The 24,280-nt window shown below is 40.5% G+C and overlaps 1 protein-coding gene across 1 annotated transcript; it reads right to left on the bottom strand.

The window, feature by feature from the left end:
• Positions 1 to 23,149, bottom strand: LOC121526597 (dapper homolog 3). The gene is made up of 4 exons (XM_041813244.1): positions 22,716 to 23,149; positions 5,916 to 6,036; positions 5,557 to 5,667; positions 1 to 3,358 (listed from the first exon to the last, which is right to left on the bottom strand). Exons 1-4 carry the CDS (start codon positions 22,944 to 22,946, stop codon positions 1,881 to 1,883), a joined length of 1,941 nt encoding a protein of 646 aa, XP_041669178.1. The 5' UTR covers positions 22,947 to 23,149; the 3' UTR covers positions 1 to 1,880.
• Positions 23,150 to 24,280: the final 1,131 nt, after the last annotated feature.

Raw genomic sequence — 24,280 nt, 5'->3', positions numbered from 1 at the left:
TTTTTGACTTGCTTCAGCACCACAACATGTTTTAGTATAAAGACGACACTGGAGGAGAAAAGCAACCAGGCTGCGTTTATTTACAAACTACATTCATTCAAAGAAGGCCACCTGATCATATATACAGAGACATACATATATACAGCCGTCTGTGTGCATGCTGGTCCCTCACAGACACTTTCAGTGTGATCCACGGTTTCCTGACACTGCTGGACAAACACGTTAGGATATTCCCTGCTCAGAGAGTCAGCTCCTGACTGATGCTGTTGACTCCCACAGAAAGATTTTCCAACAGATGCTGGCTAGTACAGGACAAATTAATGGAAGTTTTGTAACAATTGGTGTTTTTAATCTAGTTCCCTAATTTCCAGATTCTTTCTTTCAGATCTTTCCAGCAAGCACTGATATCTGAAAAGATTTTACTGTTTGATCAGTACCAAATTTCACAGTTCCTGCCTGAAAGGTTATCTTGAAATACTGGGCCTATCAGATTGAGTGAATTTACACATGACTTAAAGAAAAACAACATCTCATGTCTACAGCTGGGTCATTTTACAAGACTTCAAACCCAGTTTTTGTAAACTTGCCAACTACACACAGCAGGAGGTAGAGGTCTCTAACTATGGGATTATTAACTATAAGGCCAACACACATCAACAAAAACCGGCTCTGCTGTGGTCGACGTCATCAGGATAACATTCCAGTGACATCACAGTTACTAGTCTGATGCTACATGATCATTCAAACAACTTTCAGACAAATGAGCCCACCCAGGTCTGTCCCTCAGCAAGAAAATGTTGTTTTGATTGGCTGAGTTAGCCAAACGATTAAGGGCGCTTTCACATCAGGCCCAGTTGTTTCAAACTGCATCGCGCCGCGATTCCTCCCCCTCCCGCTTTCCCCCGCTGGCGTGCTTTCACACTAGCATCATCGAGCCGTGCTCGGGCGGACTTTTGCATGTACTCAGTCTGAAACAGCAGGTGGCAGTATGCACGTAGGTGGTTTACAACCCCGCCAAGGAGGAGAGAGAAGAAGAAGCTACCATGGCAACCACTGAGGTCATGACCTGAGCGAATATTGTTTGTGTTTTAACCGGGCAAAAAGTCCATCCTGCAGCCATGGATGATTAAAATCACTTTCAAGATGCCAGCAACTTCTCTCTTCATATCTGCACATCTACTACAGCTCAGAGGATCAAATGGGCTCACGCTGCACAAATACGGCGGTTTTTGAGGTGACAGGAGACTTTTATTGCCTTTGCACCTCCTCTCACTGACTCCAACTAGTGTTCATCTGTAAGGTGAGTCACAACAGACCGTTTATTGGCTGGATTCTGATGATTTCTGCTTTTTATTGAGGAAAAATGTGAACAAACTGCCGTGCTGCTGAAAGAAGTTTAGTTTTTACGATGATGTCATAAAGCTGATACGGCGCTCTGTCCCGTATCCTGGCGTGGCTGCATTTACATCTCTTCTGAACCATGCCAAAGTCCATTTGAATCATGCCTGAGACCACCACCCCAAGTGGGCCCGGTGCCCAGGTGCGGTTTGCTTGCATTCACACTACCAAAACGAAGCGGACTTTGGGCTCAAGTGCACTCAGATTGGGGAGCGGGCCCCTAGTGTGAAAGCACCCTAAATGTCATTGTCCTGGATAGCTACAGAGCAGCTAGTCTGTTTAAAAAATCAACCAGGTTCCCAGTGTGTTAAACGTTTACTAATCAGTTTGACATTAATCTCAGTCTGACATGTGACACAAAATACACTTTCCTTTAACTGAATTAAACTGTGATTTGAACTGTTCTCTGTTTAACCAGAGCCACTACAAACACCTGCAGGTTTAGAGGCAGCAGGGTATGAAGATCAGGTTTGACCACTAACTCACACAGTAGTCATAACTTTGAGGGACCCAGAGCGGAATCTCAGGATCTTCTTTTTAAGAGCATGGGAGGCTTTAATCTTGACAAAGGCTTTTGGATGAACAGAGGTGTTGGCAGTGGCCTGTGATGAGGGCGAGGATGAAGAAGAGGTAGATGCAAGGCGAGGCGGCAACTGCTGGGGCCACACCAGAACCCCGTTCTCATCAGAGTCGCTAGAAAGAGAGCTGGAGGCCGGAGAGTACACCTCACTCACGCTAGACTCGGACTCTGCAGGAGCAGCGCCGACGTAGCCCTCCTCCCCCTGACACAGAGGGGCTCTTTCCTGAAAGGCCGGGTTCCAGTGCTGGGCGAGCTGCTGCTGCTGGTGAGGGTAGTTCTGGGGTTGGGAAAGTGAGCAGGGGTGACCATGACGAGTTTTTCGTGGAGGACGTCTAAAAGTCTTGGTCTCCCCTTCGTCCTGGCTGAGCTCCAGGTTGGAGCACCAGCGCCGGCTCCCGTTGTGGCTGTTCTTGCCTGCATGCTGTCCGGTGCCTTTGTCCTGGCCTTGGTTCTGTGCAAGATCTCCTCTTCCGTGGTACCTCTCAATGGTGCTGTACCTGCGCTCGGGTAGCACTTGCTGGCCCAGGAGGCTGTTTTCAGACTGACACTGACTGGTTTTACTGCTTGACTTCTTGGTTCTCTGTCGTCCATTATTGCTTTTCTTAGAGGATCTTGACTTGTGGTTGGAGTGGTCAGGAGAGGTGATAGCTTGGTTGGGCTTGGGTTGTTCTGGGCTGTAGTGTTTTGGAGAGTGCACAGGGTGTCCAGGGATATAATGAGCACTAACTAAGTCATGCTTGTGATGACTGGGGGGTTGTGGATGTAGGTAATGCTGGGGGGAAGGGGGTTCACAGCAAAGGTCAAGAGCCCGATCTCCACAGCTGGGGTCCAGCGAGGGCAGAGGTGATGGCAGCCTCTCAGCCAGAGAGTGCGGCCTCAGCTGGGGGTAGGGTAGCTCAAGATAAGAGTCTTCTTCCAAAGATGGGGCCTCTTCTCCCTCCAGTAGGTCACAACCCCAACCGTGGTTCCTCTGGTTTGATGGAAGGTCATGGGGCTGGATGTGGGGGTCAGGGAGGCGTGGCTCTGTGCTCACAGTCAGAGTTCTCTTGTGTAGGGAGGTGCTGCAGTATGCTGGGTCAGGGCTCAAGGTGGTGCGAGGCTGACATGGCCGTGGTGCTAGGGTATGACGCTGGATCAGACTTAGGATGTAACTCTCGACTCTCAAGCCCTGCTGGTAGTCCACCTCTGTAAACGGATCCTCTGATGATTGCTGCTGCGGCTGCCAGGCCTGGGTTGATTCATTGCAGTACCACTGCCTCGAATCCACCGCGGCGCTCTCCTCAGCGATGCCTTCCAAAGGTGGGTAGGGGGCCGAAAAAGAGCGGGGTAGGGTTGTGCGTACGGCTGGCACTTCCAGATCTCCATTCATGAAGGTATCTCCTAAAACAGAGGATTGGAAGTAGTTTGACACGGTCAGGGATTAAATTCAGATTTGTAACACAGGATGGCAGCGATGACACCATAGCACATCTGACAACATATAACCAGGGACATCACTGTCAATGAGTATTGTTGTGTACTTTTAAAATCAGTAGTTTTACTTTTACTATAGTTTATTTAGGTGGAAGCATTGTAATTCTCTACATTTAAAGCATTGATTACTGAGTAAAAAAAAACAAAAACAACCACACAGGCCTATTCAACAAGTGGCCCAGGGGCCACATGTGGTCCAGAACCAACCCCCTACCTACAGTCAGGGGTGTAGCTAGGGATTTTTGGCCCCCAGAAGGGATTTACACAAGGCCCCCCTTAACTGGTGAGACAAGCAACATATGCTGAGTCTTTTTTACAAATATCTTGCATTTTAATGTATTTTTGAAACATAATTTCCCCATTTGTGGGCAACATTTTTACTATGGATAAATTAAATTCACTTGCAATATTTTGCAGCGCAGAACTATACCATTTGGACATTTTTAAGGGAGGAGCAGTGTTGTATTTTACTCTGTTTAATGTGGATTTCAGTCTGTTGACCGATTCATTTAGTCCAGTCTTACTCAACCAAAGTGTCAAAAATGGGCTAAAAGTGACAAAAAAGAAGAAGTTAAAATGGGCTAAAAGCAGCAAACACGGAGAAAAATGGCAAAAAAGGGCAGAAAGTGGCAAAAATGGGTGGGGTGGGGTGGGGGGTGGGGGAATGGCCAAAAAATGAGTTACCGGTGGCAAAAATGGTCCCAAAGGCACAAAACTGTGGCAAAAAATGAGTGAAAAGTGACTAAACTTGGCAAAAATCATAAAAAAGGCAAGAAAAATGGGCAAAACAGTGACATTTCATTGGAAAAGGAAGCTTAAATCAGCGATAAGTGGCAAAAAAGGAAAAAAGTGGCTAACAGTGGGAGAAAAACGGCAGAAAAAGGGCAGAAAGTGGCAAAAATGTTTCATTCAAGTGAAAAAAACCCCATTTCTACTACCTCAGGTCATGTTCAAATACTGCTCTGTTGTTGTGCTTTTTAGATGTGCGTTTGTCATGTTGCCACATTTTAAAGGGAGGCTATAATTATAAAGTGCATATTTTTAGTCAAATTGATCCGTATTGGTGCCAGATTTGATGTAACCAGCTGCTTACTGGGAGCCAAACATTTCCAGCCAAATCTGGCCCAGGTGAATTTGAATAGCCCTGGACTAAAGGTCAAAATGAGGAGCTTCCTGTCAACAGAATGACCCTGGCCAGTAGTCTGACTTCTACACTTACTCCATCCAAAATCAGCTGCTGCAGTGAAAGGATGACTTTACCTAAGCAACCTGGGTTCTTAATGATGGTGAACGGTGAGGAGAGATCACATTTTACTGGGATATTAAAGTAGTGAATCAGGTCTCAGTGAACTTTAAATAAATCACTTTCTATTATTAATGGAGTAGATTTATAAACCAGAAGTTTTAACCAGAGAAACTCTTCTTTTACTTGAGTAGGGCAGCAGTCAGTGTATTTTCTGGCAGATCCATTTCCTGGTTGAAACCAGACTGGGCAAACGAGAGAAACTCTCGTTATTCCGTTTTTGACCAAAAATGAAAAAAGAAAACAAAAAACAAACAAACAAACAAACAAAAAAAAAAAAGGAAAACAAGCCATTTTCATTTTGGTCACAAAAAAAAAAAAAAAAAACAGAAAAACAAATAGCATTTCAAAAAAACAGGGTCCAATTTATGTTTTTTTTTTCAATTCCATTCCATTTTCAATTTTTTCAATGCCATTATTTTGTTTTCTTCATTTAATTGAATTCTTGAGGAAAAGGAAGTCATGTGACCATTGGGAAAGGCTGAGAATAAGGGGTAGGACTAGATGAGTTTTACTTCCTCCTACCCCTTTTTTTAACATGAAAACTATAATGGACGATGCATTTTTATTATCTTTCTACTCTTTTGCTCTTTTCTTCCTTTGTTCTTTTCTTTTTCTAAATTTATTCTGTTTTGTCTTTTTTGTTTTTTATGCTTTTTACTTCGACTGTCAACATGTTTGAAATAAAAAAAAACACAAGAAAAAAAAAGGTAAGCATTTCAAAATAAAAGCCCTCATGTCAAATCAAGAGCCGTGCATCATAAGAAAACTTCAGGCTACGTAGATCTGCTGTTCTTCTTACCCACAGCCTTTGGCCTGTCACTGGTCTGAGCCCACAGGGAGACTGTTTCTGAGGGTTCAGTGGACCAGAGTCTTCCTGTTGGTGACTGTCCCCCACTGGACTCATAGAAACCTAGAAAACACAATAAAGGAGACAAAGGCAGGAGATGACTGTCTCCTTCAGAGCTCACTGATAATTCCAGTTCCCTGAAAATATCTCAGTGGTTCACTGCAAATCACAAAAAGCCAAAGTCTGAATAACTGGAGCATGATTGTACATGAAGAGCATAAATAAATCTCATCACAAAGTTCTAGTGCACAGAGCCGAGGTTTCATTCATGCATGCTCAGAGGAAAAGGTGTGATTGATGATAGAGAGTACCAGAGCTGGGCCGGCCGTTGCCTGTGTCTCCTTGTGCTCCATCGTCAGCGTCAATCCTCACCTCTCCCACCTGCTGTTCAAGCGCCTGCATCAGGCCCCATGGGGAACTGTGAAGGGCACTCTGAAACACAAACACACAAACACAGGCTGATTCCTGCTGTCTGTCTTTGACTGTTCATGGCTTTAAAAGGAACTCTGCATGATCAGAGTTCATCTTGTTGGATATTTGTATCTCTCAAATGTATATTGAACTAAAAAACTCACTAGATATCTGCGTTTTAAGTAAACTAGAGCTCATAAACTCAGCAGGAAGCCGCCATGTTTTGGTTCACTCTGGTAGTGTGACGTCACAGTTCTGCAGCGCTCCTCGCCGTTCCTATGCAGTAACCGTGTTTCTGCCTGCAGCTGTTGCTGACATGAGTTTGCTGTGTTGGTTTGGTCTCCCTGCCGTCAAAGCTCTGTCGTTCCTCCTACGTTTTACCTCACTAAACCTCCTACAAGTGACTGGATCCAGTCTATAGCGGAAGCATGACGGGAGCTTTTCAAAATAAAAGTATTATGTACATACAAAAGGAGTTTCTCCAAAGAAATGCTAAAGTGGACTTTTACTTTGAAAGGTGCAAACCAGAAGTGCTTTCGTTCTGTGTTTACCTTTACCTGAACCGTGTGGAAACAGAAAGCTTCATAAAGAAACTCATTAATCTCAGTCGGACATGTGACACAAAATACACTTTCCTTTAACTGAATTAAACTGTGATTTGAACTGTTCTCTGTTTAACCAGAGCCACTACAAACACCTGCAGGTTTAGAGGCAGCAGGGTATGAAGATCAGGTTTGACCACTAACTCACACAGTAGTCATAACTTTGAGGGACCCAGAGTGGAATCTCACATAAAGACATAAAGAAACTGCAAATTGCACAGAATAAGGCAGCACAATGTTTACTGTCCATATCAAACGAATGTTAACGAAATGCATAACTGTCTTGCATGGTTAAAGGTAAAGAACAGATTTATTGCCTCGTTACTTGTTTTTATTAGGAAAATATCTGCGACTAAACAGCCAAGGGTTTTATATACGCGACTGTCTTTCAGTTCTGATGAACATGTGTATAAATGCTATGGAAGGTAGATTTACCCTACCTACAGCGAAGACAAGTAAGATGGAAAGTACGGTGATGTAGAGAGCCATGGTGATAATGAACGCTCTGCCAGGACAAATCATTCAAGAAAATAACAAATTCAGATTTAAAAAACTACTGAAAGAAAATTTATTAGCAAATCAGCTCTCGGTGCCGGCTGATGTATAATCAAGGCTGCTGAGTACAATTAATTAGGGTAAGTTTGATTAGCTTTATGAGATCTATAAATTCATATGTATATTGACACATAACTGTAAATGTATATTGATATATTGTAAATTTATATTCCTATACAACTGATCTACTGATGTTATAAGCCACATGTTGGAGGCACTGTTAAGTGGAACTAGGTCCTACTATATGAATGCTGGTTTTGTTTTGTAAATTGTGGTGAGTTGTTTTTAGTTGTTGTTTTGTTGCGTTGTTGTGTTGTGTGTTTTATGTAATTGTGTACTGCACTGACAAGACAGTTGTGTTGGGCATGGACTCCAGGAAGAGTAGCAATGGCTCTAGCCAAAGCTAATGGAGATCCAAATAAATGAAATGAAAAGGAATCTAAGGATCTTCTTTTTAAGAGCATGGGAGGCTTTAATCTTGACAAAGGCTTTTGGATGAGCAGAGGTGTTGGCAGTGGCCTGTGATGAGGGCGAGGATGAAGAAGAGGTAGACGCAAGGTGGGGCGGCAACTGCTGGGGCCACACCAGAACCCCGTTCTCATCAGAGTCGCTAGAAAGAGAGCTGGAGGCCGGAGAGTACACCTCACTCACGCTAGACTCGGACTCTGCAGGAGCAGCGCCGACGTAGCCCTCCCCCTGACACAGAGGGGCTCTTTGGAAACAGAGAGCTTCATAAAGAGCCGAGGTTTGGGGAACAACTTTATTAAACAGACGCATTTTAGCTCGTGGCCTTCATCTGGTTCATCAGGAAACTGATTTCAAACATTTTCTTCCAAGGTGGACGTAAATATTTGCTACAAGAAGGTAAATATGGCTCTGTATTTATCATTTTCCTGTCTAGATGGACAGATAACCGCTCATGGTGCAAATATAAAATAGAAGAGACCTCAGATTTTAAAATTCTCCTCCTGTGAGACGTGCAGCGTCTGAGATCAGCCCTAACACTGACTGCCAGTCTGAAACAGGTTACTGCAGAGGAACGACGAGGAGCGCTGCGGAACTGTGACATCACAGCGCCAGTGCCACAAAAAACATGGCGGCCTCCTGGTGAGTTTATAAACTCAAATGACTCAAAATGCAGATATCCAGTGAGCTTTTAGTTCAAAATGTATATGAGAGATACAAATATCTATCCAACAGGATGAAGTGATCATGCAGGGTTAATCAGTGACTTTAACACTGCTGCAGACCTTATTAGTCAAAACACTGGTTTACAGAAAAGTTCAGACAGGAGCGCAGCTGTTAACCCTTCACCGCTCGTTTTTTCCACCTTAATATCAGACACTAACACTGTTTTTCAATGACTGACTGTTTCATCTACCAGGACATTCATTTGTCTGATACATAAAAATTCTCTGATGGTGATTGGGCGACAGCCAATCAGAGCCACAAAACAAAATGAGCTACAGTAGCAACCGTAGCCCTGCAGACCAGGCCCCGTTACAGTTTATGAACATGGCCGAGTGAAGAATCATCTTCTCCACCAGGAGACGTTTCCAGCGTGGCTCGTTGCTCTTGTCTTACTGAAGAAATAAGGAGCAGCTGCAATACTGCAGCTACATCTGAGCTATTTGCTACACCAGTGGCAGCCATTTTACACACCAACTAACAGGAACCCTGAACCCTTCCCTACTATCATCTATCGTTGAACTGGACCTTGCTAGAATAAAGCTGAATGACTGAAGTGCCTCCTGAAACAGCCTCTGTAGCTGTTACTGTGCCTTCTTCTGCAGGCCGTCAGTGGGGACATGAATAATTCAGGGGTCTGTGAAGGGCAGGGGTCTAGTCTCCATGTGGGTCTGGGATAAACATGCACAACAGAAACACAGAAGCACGCAGACATGAGCTCTTCAGGAACAAGTCGTTTAAAATGATCTCTTTAAATATTCACAAAAGTTTAACACAACCAAGCTTTAAAAGAAGCACACACACACACACACACACACACACACGCAGTCCTGAGAGTAAAAGGATATGCTAGTTCAGCCAGCCAGATAACGTGTGCTGATCTCTTGTTGATCATCTGACATGTATGAACATCTTTAGACGACACCCAACGCCCAGAGACGTCAGACGGAGAGTAAGCAGATCCTAGGATGAGGGGACCCTTTGGTCCGACTGTCGGCCATGATGGAGCACACATCAGCCTGCTGCTGCTGAGCCACACAAAGTAAACTCAGCTGCTACGGAGTTCAGTTTAACAAAGTGTCTGCCAACACTACGTATAGTTAAAATGACCCTTTAAACGTGTAAAGTATTTCACACTGGTAACTCTTTTGACAGTAAGAATTCAGAAATTGCTGGCATTACCAGTTCATCTTTTTACACATTATACCGCTGGTGTTGTTTCCCTGGCTTTGGGTGTGATTTTATTCACTGAGTGGGCCACCCTGCTTTAACACCTCTGACAGGGAGAGGTGCTCTCTGACAAGATGAAGCAGAGGAAAGCACTCAGAGACAGGAAATAGAGGCTGTTGAGGAATGTGCACCCTCCTCAGTGCTTGTTTATACAGGCGGGAACTGGCTAAGTCAGCGGATAGCCTCAGCCCTGGTGCAGCATTCATGACGACAACAATCCTCCAGAAACACGAGTGAAGGTATCCCAGCAGGGTTTGCTCTACAGCAGGCAACTAAAGCAGCTCCAAACACAGATAAAACACACTGAAACACTGGGGAGGCTGCACACACACACACACACCCTCCACCTCTGAAAGGTAATGGGAGGAGCTTAGATCTCTACAGCAGGGATCCTCAACGCCTGGAGCCACACGTGGCTCTTTGGTGATGATTTCTGGCTTTTTTATCTTAATTTGAAAGTTAATCAGGTTGATTTATTAAAAGGGAACATTTGACCTTAAAATCAAATATTATCTAAATATCATATTTAATCAGCTTGTTCCCCACACTCACACAGCTGGCTTTTGTTGTCAGACTTAATTGTCAACCTTTATTTCTGTCTGAACATTTCCATTGCCCTTTTATGCATTCTTATACTTTTTTCCTTTTTTTTCCACTTTTAATCCATTTTAACTTCTTTTTGCTCATTTTTACACGTTCATCCAGGTTGTTGCAATCTTTTCCCCTTTTTTTGCCATATTTTAACACTTTTCGCCCACTGAAGCTGCCCTTTGCCATGGAAGGCCACTTTTTTCCAATTTTGGTACTTTTTTCCTGCCTTCTGCTCATTATTCCCATCTATTAGCTGATTTTAGCTCAGTGTAGTCACTTCTCACCATTTTTTTCCACTTTTCACCCAGTTTTTGCCAATATTTGCATATTTTGCTTGTTTTCACACATTTTGCCACTTTTTTGCCACTTCTTGACCATTTTTGCCACCTTGAACTTATTTTTTGTCGCTACGGTTACCCATTTTTTGACATTTTTTACAACTTGGGTCGTTTTCACACCTGTTAGTCCGGGGGACGCGGCCCGTTTTGGAACAGAAGTTGCAGCATTGTTGCACTTTCCTTTGGTTTGGTCACATTCACGTGGCTCCTGGTCAAACAGACCAAACCGTCTAAACACCTACAACCTCTGCCTGTTGGGGGCGCTGTCGTCACAAACAAACCGTGACCAAGAAGAAAAGAAGGAGTAGAAGAAGACGAAATCGGAAAGCCTCCTCCTTCTTCACCGAATTTTACGCCGTCTTTGGGTTTGTAGTTTTATTGGGGGATCACGAGCAGTCAGCGAGGCGGTGAGCTCAGCACGTCGTTCTTTACACGAGACGAATAAATCAGCACAGAGTACGGCGTGTTGCTATGGCTACACAGGCGCCAAGCGAGGTACCGACATGTATTTGAGTGTATTAAATCACATATAAACCCGTACATCATTACGCTTTTTGGGAGCAGACCCAGACCCCCTGTTTTCAAGCAGACCAGCCTTTTTGGTCTGCACCAGCATGGGCGTAGCACAGGGGGAACAACGGTACTGATTACCCAGGCCCACAGTAGGAGGGGCCTTGGGAAGCCTGCAATGAAAAGTGTGTTTCTATTTATTTTTTCTTAGTAATTAGTGTCATTATTAAATCTACTGGTCAACAGACTGAAATTTGTATCAAACAGAGGGAAATGAAATACTGGGGGGCCCTGCTCCTCCCTTAAAAATGCCCAGATGGTTTAGTCTGGCATGGTGAAATAATGCAAATAAATGTAATTTAATCATTGTAAAAATATTGCACATACATCGGGAAATTAAGGTTAGGAAATACATTTAAATGCACAGATATTTGTAAAAATGATCTAAAATGTGTTGCTTGGTTAGCTGGTTAAGGGGGGCCTGTGTAATAATCTTTCTGGGGGGCCAAACTCCCTAGCTACGCCCCACCAGAGTCCATGTGAGCTTTCACACCACACCAAATGAACCGGACTATCCGGGAAAACGGACCAGAGTTCGTTTAAAGCGGACCAAACAGCTCTGGTGTGACTGTGCCCTTAGATGGTGGCTCTTGCAAACGTATATTTTTTAGTACATGATTTGGCTCTTTGTAGAGCAGTGCTTCTCAACCCTGCTTCACCAGAGTTGGACCAACACTGTTAAATAACAGCTCAAAGCCATTTCACTCAGAATGGGACACATTCACATTCATTTAAACTTTCAAATGTATTAGGACTCTAGTTTTTACTGTGCAGTCATCTCCACTGAGACAACAGAGATTACAGCACGCCGCGGCCCCGCCCACACAGAGACGAAAACCATACATTTACGTTTCATTTTGAAAAGGTTTTCTGTAAATACAGGACCGTTTTAGGAAATATCCGTGTAACCACAGAACCTCTGAAAACGACTGAAAACGCTGTAGTATCTATGCCAAGCCTGTAAGTGGCGCTGTACTGCTGCCATGGAAATGCACCAAAAGAGAGAAGAAGATCACAGAAAACTGGCACTACCTCTCTCCTGGTTGTCCTTCTGGTTGTTCTCTGCAGTGGATTTAAGAACGTCTGGTGTCTGCTGTTCTCGGTGGCGCTAAAGGAGCATCAGATTTTGCTGTAAAAGCCAGAATAACGGGGCGTGCCAGAGGTCGAGTGGTTAAGGCGCGCACCATGTAGGCAGGCGGCCCGGGTTCAAGTCCGGCCTGTGGCACCATTTCCTGCTCTCTGCCCTGTTTCTGAGTCTATCCACCGTCCTCCTCTCTCTAATAAAGGCCCAAAAATAAATCTTAAATAGAAACAAAAACATAATAAGCTCAATAGCTTCTGCAGCACCAACACATCCCCGTACTCCGCCATTGTTGTTGGGTAAGTGGCCAACGCTGTGTGTGACAAAACGGTAAGCGTTTACAGGTTTGTTCACTCTGGGACCCGGTAGCCTTCAGGGCCACTCTAAACGCCGTTTCCGTTGGATGAAACGCCGATACAACAAAAACCTTTGCGTATACTCCTGACTTTGTCTCTGTGTGGGCGGGGCCTCAGTCTTGGTGTTGATAGACTTCACAAGAGTTAAAATGCTTATATGCTGTCATTCTACCACTGAGGACAGACCTTAGGGACTTTTTCTCTTCCGGGGGCCTCTTGTCAGATGGTAAAATAGAGCCAGACCCCCCCAGCTTAAAAACATGACTAAGGAATTTTCCTCTAGTCAGTTTTCCTGGATCATTTCACAGCTCAGACCTGGAAGCATATGTTTGTGTCCCAGTGCTTGTTTCTCCCTGAGAACTGGAATGTGTGAAGAGAAAAATGACTGGAAAACAGGAAGCTGAGTGGGGCCCGCCTCCATGAGTGAGTGCACCAATGAAAGCTGGGCTCCTTTGTCCTTCAGACTGACTGCAGCTATCAACCCTAGCTAACCTATGGCTTCCTACAAACCTCTTCACCCAAACACCATCACTTTCTCTAGTCTTGGCAAGGCCTCTGATTTTCTTAGAATCAGTCTCGGTGCATTATTGAGGTTTTCTGGACCGAGGGCTTTGTTTTGGTTTATTGCATGCAGTGAAAATAGCTGGGAGGAGGGGAACCATCGGAAATCAATTAATCAATGCTGCAGATGCACAGAATTGATTGCCTGCAGCCTCTTTGTGCAGATAAACGCAGGCAGACTTGAGTCTTCTGGTTTTTACCTTATTTTATGTTGAGACATCTTAACATCATGTCCCACTTTCAGAAATGGATGCTTTTTTTAAGAAACATGGTTTTGGCACCAGGAGAACTCAGAAAGAAAAGGCAATACTGCGGATAGTCTGTTCTCTGACAGCTGTGGACGACCTGGAGCACACAGTCTCAGACATGACAGTGGCAAAGAACAAAGAGGAAAGAACTGAGGTTTGTCTCATGAAAATGATTATTAATGGAAGAGTTTAACTGGCGATGAGAGGAAGCACAAACTGGTGTCTTGGTAATCAGTTAAATTGCCGTCCTGGACTCACCCCCTTTTGAGTGTCGTCATTAAAAGAGTAGGTGGTCTAGGTGAGGCTCGCTGTCTCCTCCATCCCCCACCAGCCTGGGGCAGAGAGGACGCAGTAAAGCAGTAATGATACACCCTGTGCAGTGTCAGGGAATCAGTGTGGGACCATTAATAATAGAGCCCAATCAAAGACCAGTCTACCAAATGGTCCCTGCTACAGTGTGAAGGTGCTCCAAAGCCAAGTGCTAAACCTCACGCTGTGTTTGGTTTTTCTGCTGGTCCACAAAGCTTCTCAGCAGCATTCATAATCTTGAATGCTGATGTTCCTTTTTTAAATACAAGCTGCAGAAATGTTCCAGTCTGAGAAAAGGGAGGCAGCCGGGGCTCAGCACGATTTAATGCCAGCATTCATTAGAGTTGTGTATTGTACCTCAGTGGGAAAACAGAGCAACGTCAGTTTAAATATGTCCTATGGTCACTGCCACAGTGTGAGCAATGAGTGAAGACATGGCTCATAACTCCAGTCCAAGTAAACGCACCCTAACTGTGGGCAGATTGGGCAGAAAAAAGAAAACTCAATCTGATAGATGAGCGAGCTTTTGTAAGTGGTAGTTTTGAGACATTTTGAGCAGTGTGAAATAAAAAAGCCTTGTTGGGCCTTTTGCTGTTAAAATGAGATTGTGGTTTTTGCGATACACTGAAATGCGTGCACTTCTTAAAGGATTTGGAGACGATGACATCCGGGTGGATAAATGTATGAACCGTGGCACACAGCCACACTGTCGGTCACTCTGATCAGAGTCATGTTGAGACTGGCTCCACAGAGAGAGTGGTGAGAGGCCGTGCAGAGGTGCACACTGTGTTTACATTGGCATTATGGACAGCGGTCATTAGCATGCTCATGCTGCGTGCTACATGCACAGAGGCGTGTATGCTGGACTCCATGGTGGGTTGGCTGTGAATTGAGTCTCTTCAGAGAGAGTTTCAGCAGACTGTGCTCCTGTGACAGATTGTTCAGGAACCAACCCCGAGTCCATGTAAAGGGGCTGTTGAACAGGGTTCATTTTGGCAGCTTTTTAAAATTTTAGTCTTTAAATCTGGGGTCATCAGCTCGTTTGTACAATGGCCAGTTTTTTCCTTAACAGGCACTTTGGGGGCCGAACTTTCAAATAAACTAAAGACATTTTCATAACAGTCCAATTTATGTATTTTTGTATGACACAAAAACAGATACATTTCAAATGAGCACACTTTTTGGCTCGATCAGTGAGATCAGTGCGTTTATCTCGGCCAGAGGGCGACTGAAATATTTGATCTAGATATTTCTGTGGCTGTCAGGTTGTCCATCTCTGGGTTTGATGCTAATATGCAGCTGGATGAGTGAAAAACCCCAAGCAGGAAAACTGCACCCCAAAAATGCTTAGAAAACAGCAGTTGGTTAAAATCAAGAATCAACTGAAAAATACAAATTTTGCATTTTTATTCCCATAATTGTATTTGTATTTTTAATTCCCATTTCTAAATTTGTATTCTTTTTTCCTGTTTTATATTTTTACTCTTTATTCCCATTTGAATATTTTTATTTATTCCCATTTTAATATTTTTATATATATTTTATTGTTTACTCCAATTTTAATGTTTTTATTTTTTACTTTCATTTTCATATTTTTATTCCCCATTTCCCTGTTTATAATGCTATAATTTTGTGCTTTATTCCAATTTTAGTGTTTTATTTTTTACTCAAATATTTATATTTTTATTCTTTGTTCATATTTTAGTGTTTTCATTCTTGATTCCCATTTTGTTACATTTCTTTATTCCCAACATTATACTTTTGTATTTTTTATATTTTTATTGTTCATTCCCGTTTTAATCAAGAATGGACCAATGGTTTTATGTTTAACATACATTATTGCCAATAATGACTAACAGGTGGATTTCTGGAAATGAAACATGAAGTCAAGTCAAGCCAGTTAAAGTGATTCAGGCTCAGTTGTTTTGTGTTGTTTTAATAGCTGTTTGGATTTTATTAAGAAAATAAAATATAAATTAAAAAACAGTCCTAAAATTCCGAAACCTTTTTCTTCTACAAGTTTTCCTCTGCACATATTTTGAGTTTGATCATGTTCTGGGGGCCGGATGAGAAGATATGGGCGGCCTGATGTGGACCCCGGGCCACCACTTGATGATCACTGCTTTAAATGAAATGCATTTTAGTCTTAGTCATATTTGAGTCATTTCTATTTTTAGTTTTAGTCAGCACTGCTGTTGAACACCTGATATCTGCAAATGTGTGGACAACTCCATTTTTGATGGATTTTAATGCATTTATATATTTCCAAGATCACACTGTTCTTGATTTTCTATCAGCTCAGACTAGACTTGGTCCTGCACTGTAGCAGAGACCAGAACAGAGCAGAGGAAACCATCCTGAGCACACACAGATCCACCAATGAACACAAAGATAACACATCCTGATGGAGGACAAGCTAGCAGTCCAGCGAACACAAACCTGAGCACACAAAACTATCCTTCAGAAAACAGCAAGACTTTTGTCTGCCTCTGACAGAAAACAGACTTTTCTTCCTTTAGAGGCGCAGGGTGTCAAACTGAGCCCAGTAGCAGTCCATGGAAAAAACCTGGTCAAACTAAAACCTAATATTTATAAGTAGGACGATGTAGGAGGACTGAGTTTGATCATCTGATACCGGGGTGTCAAAGTCAACCACAGCAGGGGCCGGGTTCTGGATTCAGGACTAACCTGAGGGCCGAACAGGGCCACCTTTAAACCAGAAACCATCATTTCACTAGGAATAAAATATGAAATAAAACCCCTCAAACCGTAACTGAGATGCAAAATCAAGAATATGAAATGAAAACAGAACTGTATTTTCCCCACATTCCTGACTTTTTAACTAATTATTCTATTTCTTTTTACTTTTTCTTATTTTTATGGCAGAACAAGTCATTTTAAATCATCATTGTTAAGTTGACCTTTTTAAACCAGTGGGCCAGTTATAATAAAAATATGATCGGACCTGGCAGGCCAGGTATAACTGCACGATGGTCCAGATTTGGCCCCCGGGCCTTTTGTTTGACCCCCCTGCCATAAGGTTTTGTTGTCAGAGCTTATGAACCTGACCTCTGTCTGCTTTCATGTTGATTTAAAGTAAATATGATCGAGCTGAGCTGAGTTAGTCGTCAACACTTTTAGAGGTTTGGATGTGAAACACTCCCACCGATGCATGCGTGGAACTCTCCAAACGCCACGAGAGAGCTGAGAGGTCAGAGTGCCATGCTTTACCAGCTGCTGTCTGTCGTCCCACAGCTGTCAACACCTTCCATGGCACAGACGCACACTGTATCTGGGAGAAAACGGCCTCTCAGCCTGTCTGGGGCCACATCAGGGACCAGGAAAGCCACACACACATGCACGCAAACCAGCGGGCCCGTGAGTGACGTGTTTCTGTGTCACCACTCATGAAGACTTGGTTTTAAACCTTTAGTTAGAGTCATGCTGGGAAATCTGCCTTTTCTGAGTCACTTCCTGATCCATGGAAGCCTGCACAGAGAGAAATGGGAAAATCTGCATCCCTGAGGGGGTGAGTGATACACGCTGGCTGTTTGTTGACAACATGGACCTGGGGACACTAACACGCCACCAACATCAAGCATGGGCGCGAAAGGGGGAAAAGGTACTGGTTCCCCAGGCCCACAGTAAGAAGGGGCCTTTCAGATGCCTGTAGGGAAGCCCATTTGGGTCGAATAAAAAAGACAAAAAAATTGAGATTACAGCAATTCTTAAAAAAAAAAATTCTAAGTCAAAATTATGAAATTAAAAAAGTCACAATTATAAGATGAAAAAGCCATGATTATGATTTAAAAAGTCATGATTTTGATTTAAAAAGTCATGATTATGAGTTAAAAAGTCATGAATATGAGTTAAAAAATCATGATTATGATTTAAAATGTCATGAATATGAGTTAAAAAGTCATGATTATGATTTAAAAAGTCATGATTTTGAGTTAAAAAGTCATAATTATGAGTTAAACAATCATGAATATGAGTAAAAAAGCCATGATTATGATTTAAAAAGTCATGATTATGAGTTAAAAGTCATGATAATGATATAAAAAGTCATGAATATGAGTTAAAAAGTCATGATTATGAGTTAAAAAGTCACAATTATGAGTTAAAAAGTCATGAATATGAGTTAAAAAGTCATGATTATGATTTAAAAAGTCATGAATATGATATTGAAAAGCCATGATTATGATTTTAAAAAGTCATAAATATGAGTTAAAAAGCCATGATTATGATTTAAAAAGTCATGATTATGAGTTAAAAAGTCACGATTATGAGTGAAAAAGTCATAATTATGAGTTAAAAAGTCATGAATATGAGTTAAAAAATCATGATTATGATTTAAAATGTCATGAATATGACTTAAAAAGTCATGATTTTAAGTTAAAAGTCATGATAATTATATAAAAAGTCCTGAATATGAGTTAAAAAGTCATGATTATGAGTTGAAAAGCCATGATTATGATTTAAAAAACTCATGAATATGAGTTAAAAAGCCATGATTATGATTTAAAAAGTCATGGTTATGAGTTAAAAAGTCATGATTTTGATTTAAAAAGTCACGATTATGAATTAAAAAGTCACGATTTTGAGATTAAAAGTCATGATTATGATATAAGAAATCATGATTATGAGTTAGAAAGTAATGATTATGATTTAAAAACTCATGATTATGATTATAAAATGTCATGAATATGATATAAAAAATCATGATTATGAGTTAAAAAGTCATGATTATGAGTTAAAAAGTCATGATAATGAAATAAAAAGTCATGAATATGAATTAAAAAGTCATGATTTTGAGTTTAAAAGTCATGATTATGATATAAGAAATCATGATTATGAGTAAAAAAGTCATGATTTCGAGGTAAAAAGTCATGATAATGATATAAAAAGTCATGATAATGATATAAAAAGTCATGATTATGAGTTAAAAAGTCATGATTATGATTTAAAAAGTCATGATTTTGAGTTAAAAAGTCATGATTATGATTTATAAAGTCATGAATATAAGTTAAAAAGTCATAATTATGATTTAAAAAGTCATGAATATGTGTTAAAAAGCCATGATTATGATTTAAAAAGTCATGATTATGAGTTAAAAAGTCACGATTATAAGTTAAAAAGTCATAGTTATGATTTATAAAGTCACGATTATGAGTTAAAAAGTCACGATTATGAGTTAAAAAGTCATGATTTTGAGTTTAAAAGTCATGATTATGATATAAGAAATCATGATTATGAGTAAAAAAAAGTCATGATTTCGCGGTAAAAAGTCATGATAATGATATAAAAAGTCATGATTATGAGTCAAAAAGTCATGATTTTGAGGTAAAAAGTCATGATAATGATATAAAAAGTCATGAATATGTGTTGAAAAGCCATGATTATGATTTAAAAAGTCATGATTATGAGTTAAAAAGTCACGATTATGAGTTAAAAAGTCATAATTATGATTTATAAAGTCACGATTATGAGTTAAAAAGTCACGATTATGAGTTAAAAAGTCATGGATATGAGTTTAAAAGTCATGATTATGATTTAAAAAGTCACAATTATGAATGAAAAAATTAATGATTATGATTTAAAAAGTCATGATTATGGGTTAAAAAGTCATGATTATGAGTTAAAAAGTCATGATTATGAGTTAAAAAGTCATAACTATGGTTTAAAAAGTCATGATTATGTGTTAAAAAGTCATGATCATGATTTAAAAAGTCACGATTATGAGTTAAAAAGTCACGATTATGAGTTAAAAAGTCACGATTATGAGTTAAAAAGTCACGATTATGAGTTAAAAAGTCACGATTATGAGTTAAAAAGTCATGAATATGAGTTAAAAAGTCATGATTATGACATAACAAGGTATGATCATGAGTTAAAAAGTCATGATTATGAGTTAAAAAATCAGGATTATGATTTAAAAACTCATGATAATGATATAAAAAGTCATGATTATGATATAAAAGTCATGATTATGAGTTAAAAAGTCACGATTATGAGTTAAAAAGTCATGATTATGAGTTAAAAAGTTATGATTATGATATAAAAAGTCATGATTATGAGTTAAAAAGTCATGATCTAGGGTTAAAAAGTCATGATTATGAGTTCAAAAGTCATGGTTATAAGTTAAAAAGTTATGAATATAAGTTAAAAATCATGATTATGATATAAAAAGTCATGATTATGATAAAAGAAATGATTATGAGTTAAAAAGTAATGATTATGATTTAAAAACTCATGATAATGATATAAAATGTCATGATTATGATATAAAAAAGTCATGATTATGAGTTAAAAAGTCATGATTATGATATAAGAAATCATGATTATGAGTTAAAAAGTCATGATTATGATTTATAAACTCATGATAACGATATAAAATGTCATGATTATGATATAAAAAGTCATGATTTTGAGTTAAAAAGTTATGATTATGCTATAAAAAGTCATGATTATGATATAAAAGTTATGATTATGAGTTAAAAAGCCATGATTATGATTCAAAAAGTCACGATTATGATTTAAAAAGTCATGATTTTGAGTTAAAAAGTCATAATTATGATTTAAAAAGTCATGAATATGAGTTAAAAAGTCATGAATATGAGTTAAAAAGTCATGATTATGCGTTAAAATTCACGATTATAAGTTAAAAAGTCATGATTATGATTTAAAAAACTCATGAATATGAGTTAAAAAGTCATGATTATGATTTAAAAAGTCATGGTTATGAGTTAAAAAGTCATGATTATGATTTAAAAAGTCATGACTATGATATAAAATGTTATGATTATGATTTAAAAAGTCATGATTATGATTTAAAAAGTCACGATTATCATATAAGAAGTCATGATTATGAGTTAAAATGTCATGGTTATCCAATTCCAATTCCTGGTTAAAACCAGAGTAAAAAAATGGGAGAATCTCATGTTATTCTGTTTTTTCATCATTCACCAAAAACGTTTTTTTATTTGTTTTTTTTTTTTTTTATTTTGGTCACAAAAACTGAAAAACAAATAATAACTTTAATAAAGGGTCCAACTTTTGTTTGTTTCAATTCATTATTCTGTTTTCTTCATTTAATGAAACTCTTGAGGAAAAGGAAGTCATGTGACCACTGGGAAAGGTGGGCCTTTCAAAGTTAAGCCTCCAAGTTAAAACAAGAGCCATCTACTGTGTTTACCAGTATGATAATAGTTATATGTAGTGCTGAACAAATGTATCAGACCACCTGTCATATCTGTCTCAGAGACCATCCAGCATCATGAAGTGCTTTAATGCAGACTCTTTCATTTTCAGTCAGCTCTCCACGTTTTACCATTTTGAACAGGAATGAGGAATTTCAAACTGAATTCACCCAAATCTGAGCCGGCTCACTGGGCTTCTCTGAGAAGTCAGAAATGAATCAAGCATAACATTCAACCACTAAAACTCATTTTTCTCTTCAGGAATGACAGTAAATAACTATAATCTGACACATTAATCAGAAATATTCATGTGCTTTACTATTTTTTCAGTTTTTCTGTAAATCAGTAAATTGTAAAATTCATGGATAACAATAATAATTCTATTTTAGCATTAAAAATATCATTTGGGATAAAGAGCTTCTACATACTGGTGTATTAACCATTGCAGAAAGATAAAAAATGATTTTGGTAATTACCAATGCTGTTAATGTAGGGCAGCAGGGCAGAAACCTGACTGTGGTTAGGGTTAGGGTGGTCTGATACATTTGTTAAGCACTGTAGATATATGAATATATATGTATATATATATATATATGAAATAAGAATAAAAGATTTAAAAGCTAATAACATTACAGTCCATGAAATTGCCAGTACATGAACAGTTTACATTTTTATCATACATTGTATAAAAAGCATTGTTCCCTGGTATAATACTGTACAATTCAACTGTGGCTCTTGTTCTGACACGGAGGCTTTTATTTTGAAAAGCTCACATTTCCCAATGGGTCACATGATTTCTTTTTCCTCAAGTTTTTCATTTAATGAAGAAAACAAAATAACAGAATTTAAAACACAAAAATTTGACCTTTTTTTTTTTTTTTTTAAAGTGAATTGTTTTTTCGTTTTTATAACAAAAAAAAAAAAAAAAAAAAAAAAAAAAAAACAGAAAAAAGACTCGTTTTCCTTTTTTCCCTTTCTTTGGTCAAAAATGAAACAAACGGAATAAGGAGAGTTTCTCCCATTTTTTAACCTCCGGTTTTAACCAGGAAATGGATCTGCCTGAGGCTGACCTCACAGGACCAGTGCAGGGGTCTGGGTCATTAGTATTCTGCTCCATATGCGCCCATTGTTACCCTGATGGAGGAGAGGAGGAGGCGGCTGGTTTAATTTCTTCTTCACCCTCTTAAATAACGTCTTCCTATTGTAGCCACACAAACAGCCTGCAGGCTAGACCGTAGAAGAAGAACTTTACCATGACCAACACAGGAACCAAAGACGGCTCAGACCACTTCCTGTCCTGGGCTTTAAACTTTCAGTTGTCGTTATTAACCTCGTTTTGTCATTCTCATGTTAATCTCATGTTAATCTCATGTGAATCCCAGTTTAGCATGTGTGGCAACTTCGCCGCAGACACACAGCAGAAGCAGTCTTCCACCCTGAGAGCTGAATTAACATGAAGATGTTTCTACAGCAGCCCTGTGTAATTTATAGCGAGCGCAGAGACGAGCCTGTTAGGCAGTAAAGGCTACAGAAGTCCATGATGAGGGAACAATGGGCCATTAAGTAGTCGCCCTGTGCCACGAACGGCGGGGCTCCACCCCCCAGATATCACGCCAAAGCCCAGAAACCATTGCAGCCCTGCAGACAGACCCACGGGTCATGTAGAGGAACTTCTTCGTAAATAGAGGTCACCTCCAGACAAAGACCCTTCTGAAAGCGGTCCAGAGGATTACGGAGAGCAGGCTAGCTGGTCTTGACTGTAAATGGGGCATACTGGGGTCTAAACAGGGGGTGTACTGGTTTTACTGGGCTCTAAACGGAGGCTGTGCTGGCAAACGGAAGAGCTTCTGAAATCACATTTAAAGTTCTTACCAGCTGGCGCCTGAGAGTCAGGTTTTCCTGTCCCCAGCTGCTGAAACACCCCAGCCCCTCTCTGGAGCTGTCCTGGGGTAGGGGGTCCACCAGAGCCAGAGCACCCAGCACCAGGCACTCCTGCCTCTGCTTGCGGAGCTCCAGCTCACACAGTCCGGCCAGACTCGCCTCCAGGCGCTCCTTGGTCCGACTCCGCTCCACCGTCACCGGGAACGAGAAGGCTCGGTGCATGTCCTGAAAAATCCAGCTGTATCAGCAGAATCTCGGGGATTATTCCGCCTTTCGGGATGCTTCCTGGTCTCCGGCTGGTCCAGGTTTACGAGGGCACTCGCAGTCTGTAGAGGGCCATGCTAGGTCCCAGTCCTTCTGATAGTGGGCTGTGGAGCGGCATGCTCCCCCAGATCCTCTGTGCGCTGTACGTTTCCCATTCCGCAGCTGTCAAACGCAGGCACGGAGGCCCCGCCCCCCGCGACCAGCCACGACGACGCGCCCCCCCTACTCCAATCCAAGCCCCGGCTGGGCGGAAGAGGCTGGTGCGCTAACGGGGGCCCATCCCCCTCGATTCATGACGACTGGACCTCACCCTTTCTCCTGGTTTGGACTGGGACTGATGGGCTCCCGAGAGGACGATTTATCAGCCGTACTGGACCGGAAATGTGTTCTATGACGCGGTGTTGATTTGGTCGACTTCAGCTTCGACTAACAGTGTTAGTCGACCACCTTTCCCCGCGAGGAAGGAAAGACTGAGGCGGGCCAAGATCGACCTTTGGAGATTTCAAACGGATCAAAGTCGGTTTAATGAGTTCATTTTCACTCCATTTTTATTTACTACTCGTTTTACAGCAGTGACACTCAACCTGTGGCTCTCTGTGATTATTAGAGGCTCTTTTATGTCTTCATTTTAAATATCATTCCCCAAAAAACTTCAAAAAGGGAAACCTTGGGGCCCTTTTTCACCATTTTTGCCACTATTTTCCAACTTTTGGACCATTTTTTGCTACCTGTTACTCATTTTTTTGCCACTTTCCGTCAATTTTTTGCTACCTGTTACTCTTTTTTTTTTTTTTGCCATTTTGGTCTATTTTTTGCTACCTGTTACTCTTTTTTTTTTTTTTTTTTTTGCCATTTTGGTCCATTTTTTGCTACCTGTTACTCATTTTTTTTTTTGCCACTTTTGGTCTATTTTTTGCTACCTGTTACTCTTTTTTTTTTTTTTTTTTTGCCATTTTGGTCCATTTTTTGCTACCTGTTACTCATTTCTTCTGCCACTTTTGGACCATTTTTTGCTACCTGTTACTCATTTTTTTGCCACTTTCCGTCAATTTTTTGCTACCTGTTACTCTTTTTTTTTTTTTGCCATTTTGGTCTATTTTTTGCTACCTGTTACTCTTTTTTTTTTTTTTTTTTTGCCATTTTGGTCCATTTTTTGCTACCTGTTACTCATTTTTTTTTTTGCCACTTTTGGTCAATTTTTTGCTACCTGTTACTCTTTTTTTTTTTTTTTTTTTGCCATTTTGGTCCATTTTTTGCTACCTGTTACTCATTTCTTCTGCCACTTTTGGACC

Source organism: Cheilinus undulatus, linkage group 2, assembly GCF_018320785.1.
Source record: "Cheilinus undulatus linkage group 2, ASM1832078v1, whole genome shotgun sequence".
NCBI classification, from domain to species: domain Eukaryota; kingdom Metazoa; phylum Chordata; class Actinopteri; order Labriformes; family Labridae; genus Cheilinus; species Cheilinus undulatus.
This window is presented reverse-complemented; position numbering and strand designations above follow the sequence as displayed.